General features: G+C 40.8%; 1 protein-coding gene across 1 annotated transcript; it reads right to left on the reverse strand.

Annotated features, from left to right (window-relative positions):
* Positions 1-2,757: 2,757 nt before the first annotated feature.
* Positions 2,758-4,374, reverse strand: LOC145059933 (uncharacterized). The gene has a single exon (XM_079007693.1). The coding sequence runs from the start codon at positions 4,372-4,374 to the stop codon at positions 2,758-2,760; it is 1,617 nt and encodes a 538-aa protein (XP_078863819.1).
* Between the last annotated feature and the right edge of the window lie 212 nt (positions 4,375-4,586).

Here is a 4,586-nt window from a genome sequence, read left to right on the forward strand (position 1 = left end):
CTTCATTTTTTTGTGTTTTCTTCTTGTCTTTCTTCTTTGAAGGTCTAAGGAATTTCACCATGTAACATAGGATGCAGGCTAACATGAACACCTAATAATCATTGACAATGTGCCAAGATCAACTAAAAAGGGTGGGATATGACTCAAAAATGGGTGTTACCGAAAAAACTTGGTCCCAAAAGATGTGAATTGGGGGACCCACTTCAAATTCATCAAGCACCTCAATGCAAGGTGTGATAAACAAAATCTATCTAACTATCTACTCTAGACCCCTAGAAAAATGATGACCTATCTTAAAAAGGTGGTGGGAATCTAACTAAGCAAGGCTCGGACAAGACTCGGGAGTACTAAGGGGTACTCCCTCCAAAACCAAGATGCGAGTCTTCAATATCTTCAGTGTCTTCAAAATACCTTACCGGGCTAGTCTTTGCTCGCACACATTGGCATGACCAACCTCATCCCTCCGCACCTAGACCCAATCAAGCTACCTGCATCTGACCCCCACACAAGCGGTCTCAAAGTGGTCTGTGAGGCTCAAAACGTGTCCCATTCATCAAATACAAGGAATTCCATATCAAGACCCAGGACCAATCTATGATTCAATACTTATGACTCGGCACTATGGTATTTGTAGGGATGAGAAGACAAGAGAGAACAAAAATGCATGAACTTAACCTAGAATGCATCTAAAAAGTATGACAATTAGAAAAGAAAGAAACAAAATATGCAAAATTTTGAAATTTTTATGCAATTTTTATGAATGACCTAAATGACTTAGTCTAGATGCAATAAAAACAAAAGATAAGAAATACCTCACCCCAAGCTTAAAATGAAGCATTGTCCTCAATGCTTAGGATGAGAGTAAGGAAGGATCATACCGGGATCAAGGTGGAGGAGGCACGTGAGGACGGTATGGAAGCAACATATGGGTTGCAATTTGATGCTTTGGTGGAGTTCTTGGCCGCCTAAATACACATGGATGAAAGCTTGGTCGCGCAAAGGACGCATATGAGATGGCTCGAAATTTTCTTATGAAATGACATATTTGCGCGGGTACCCTCGCAAACTTTGCGCGGGTGGGGGCAGCCGCGCGCGCACATAAGAATACATCCTATTTTGGGGTAATTTGGAACTCGGAATCTGCGCGGCTGGGGGTCGGTCGTGCAACAGCTGCGCGGGTACCCGCGCAAAGTGCAAATTTTTGGCATTTTTCAAACTTCACCAAGATCATTGCTAGACTTCAATATGCTTATTTTTAGACCAACTTCAAGCTTAGCATCACCCAAAACTTTAAGCGGATATTATTTATTTACAATGCATTTGTTTAACGTCTTTGCCAAGACATAGCCCCGCCTCCGTCAATCTTTGTAATTCGGGTTTTCCAATGTTACTTTGTCAAATTCTCCCGTGTCGAAGCCTTCATAGAACGGTTTCAAGTGGTGTCCATTCACTTTGAATATTTGATTTGTGTCCAAACTCTTTATTTCAACCGCACCGTGATCAAACACTTTTATAACAATAAAAGGTTCGTGCCATCGAGATCGCAACTTTCCCGGGAATAACTTTAAGCGTGAATGATAAAGAACTTTTTGGCCCGGAATAAAATGCTTTCGAGTGATGTGCTTGTCATGAAACGCTTTTGTCTTGTCTTTGTAGATGCTTGCATTTTCATAAGACTCGTTCCTCAACTCCTCGATTTCTTGAAGTTGCATGTTTCGGTGCTTTCCACTTTCTTCAAGATTGAAATTGTACTTTTTAACCGCTCAATATGCCTTGTGTTCCAATTCCATTGGTAAATGACAAGACTTTCCATAGACGAGGCGAAATGGAGACATAACAATTGGAGTTTTGTAGGCGGTCCGATACGCCCACAATGCATCTTCTAACTTCAAGCTCCAATCTTTTCGTGTAGTGTTGACCGACTTCTCAAGAATTTGTTTGACTTCTCGATTTGACACTTCGGCTTGGCCGTTTGTTTGTGGATGATAAGCAGTCGATATCCGGTGTGTGACACCATATCTCTTTGTCATTGCTTCCATCATTTTATTGCAAAAATGAGTGCCCCTATCACTCACCAAAGCTCTTGGTACACCATATCTTGCGAAAATGTTGGACTTCAAGAAGTCAATTACCGTTTTAGAATCATCATGCCTTGTTGCCTTTGCTTCCACCCACTTTGAGACGTAATCAACCGCCAAGAGTATATAAGTATATCCAAAAGAAACGGGGAATGGGCCCATGAAATCGATTCCCCATACATCAAAGATCTCACAAATGAGGATGGGGTTTTGAGTCATTTTAATCTTCATGGATATTGTTCCCATTCTTTGACATCTATCACAACTCTTTCAAAATAGATAAGTATCTCTTGACATTGTGGGCCAAAAGAGTCCGCATTCGAGCATATTTCGCATGATTTTGTTTTGACCAAAATGTCCTCCGCATGTATACTCATGGCAAAACTTCAAGATGGATTCGACTTCATTTTGGTGAACACATCAGAATACATCCCATTTTGGGGTAATTTGGAACTCGGAATCTGCGTGGCTGGGGGTCGATCGCGCAACGGCTGTGCGGGTACACGTGCAAAGTGCAGATTTTTGGCATTTTTCAAACTTCACCAAGATCATTGCTAGACTTCAATATGCTTATTTTTAGACCAACTTCAAGCTTAGAATCACCCAAAACTTTAAGCGGATATTATTTATTTACAATGCATTTGTTTAACGTCTTTGCCAAGATATAGCCCTGCCTCTGTCAATCTTTGTAATTTGGGTTTTCCAATGTTACTTTGTCGAATTCTCCCATGTCGAAGGCTTCATAAAACGGTTTCAAGCGGTGCCCATTCATTTTGAATATTTGATTTGTGTCCAAACTCTTTATTTCAACCGCACCATGATCAAACACTTTTATAACAATAAAAGGTCCGTGCCATCGAGATTGCAACTTTCCCGAGAATAGCTTTAAGCGTGAATGATAAAGAAGAAATTTTTGACCTGGAATAAAGTGTTTTTGGGTTATGTGTTTGTCATGAAATGCCTTTTTCTTCTCTTTGCACCTTTTGAACCTTTTAATTATCTTCTTCTTGGTCACTTCCATCATTGGATGATTCAATCTTCTTTGAGCTTCCCTCTTAGGCTTACAATCATCTGCCATGAGTATCTTGTTTGTGCATACATTAGGGCTTATCTCGTTTACTGGCTCAATCACATCAACCCGATACAATGGAGAAATGTTGCTAGGGTACCTCATTGCTTCAAAGATGTTGAAGTGAATGGTTTCTCCATCAAACTCCATAGTTATCTTTCCTTTATGGACATCAATGATTGTGTGAGCGGTATGCATGAAAGGTCTTCCAAGGAGGATCATAGATGATTTGGAAGGAGTCTTCTCTTCAAGGTCAATGTCATAGAAGTCCACGGGAAATACTAGTTGATTGACTTGCACTAGTACATCTTCTAACATGCCTCTTGGAAATACACTTGACTTGTCCGCTAATTGAATTATCACTCCGGTTTCTTCCAAAGGTCCAACATTGAGAGATTGAAAAACCGAGTAGGGCATCACATTTATTGAAGCTCCAAGATCTAGCATTGCACTTTCAACATGTAAATCACCAATTGTGCATGGAATAGCGAACATTCCCGGGTCCTTGCATTTGGGTGGTAACTTCTTTTGGATAACCGCGGACACATTTGCATTGACTTGAATCTTTTCATTCACCTTAAATGTCCTCTTATTGGTGCATAAATCCTTAAGGAATTTGGCATAGCGTGGTATTTGCTTGATTGCATCCAATAAGGGAATGTTGATTTGGACTTTGCGGAAGGTTTCAAGAAATTTCTTTTCATCCTCCTTTTTCTTCGATGAAGCCAAACGGGATGGGAATGGTGGTGGTATAACCAATGGCTTGACATTCTTATTGGAAGAGTCGGGTTGATCAATGTTTGGCACAACCGGTTCCTTTGGAGGAGTTACAACTTTCAAAGGTTCCACTATAATAACTTCATCTTCGTCTTCTCTTGAGACTCTCTTAGGGTTACTTTCTCCAAGTGTTTTCCCACTTCGCAAAGTTATTGCACTCACATTGGGGTTCTTCTCGATTTGAGATGGAAGTTTACCCCTTTGTTCCATCTTGTTGAGAGCGGTGGCCAAGTCTCCAATTTGTGCTTGAATGTTGGAGAAGGTGTTCTTCGTTTCTTGTTGAAATTGGGTTTGACTTTGAGCAAGAGAAGTAACAAGTTCTTGAAGGCTCATTTGATGGTTACCACTTGATTGGCCTTGTTGTGGAGGTTGTTGGTAGTTTGGAGGGTGAAAAGAAGGTTGTGGATATGGAGGTTTTTGAGAGGGGTATTGTGGATGTTGAGGTCTCATCAAAATATTTGGTGGGTTTTGCTTTGGTGGATAGGGATTGTGTGGGTTGTTCCTCCAATTTTGGTTGAAATTTTTTTGAAATCCCATGGGTCTTGGTTGACCTTGATATCCTCCCATTGCATTCACATCTTCCGGTTCGTTACTAAGTGAGGGACACTTATCCGTATAATGCCCCGTCATTGCACAAATGCCACACACCATCAATTCTTGAC

This window comes from Lactuca serriola, chromosome 6 (genome assembly GCF_051521515.1).
Source record: "Lactuca serriola cultivar US96UC23 chromosome 6, Lser_US96UC23_V15, whole genome shotgun sequence".
In the NCBI taxonomy this organism is placed as follows: Eukaryota; Viridiplantae; Streptophyta; class Magnoliopsida; order Asterales; family Asteraceae; genus Lactuca; species Lactuca serriola.

Bases quoted from the DNA above. Each gene is read 5' to 3' on its own strand.
- LOC145059933 (XM_079007693.1), bottom strand. From the start codon at position 4,374: ATGAGACCTCAACATCCACAATACCCCTCTCAAAAACCTCCATATCCA.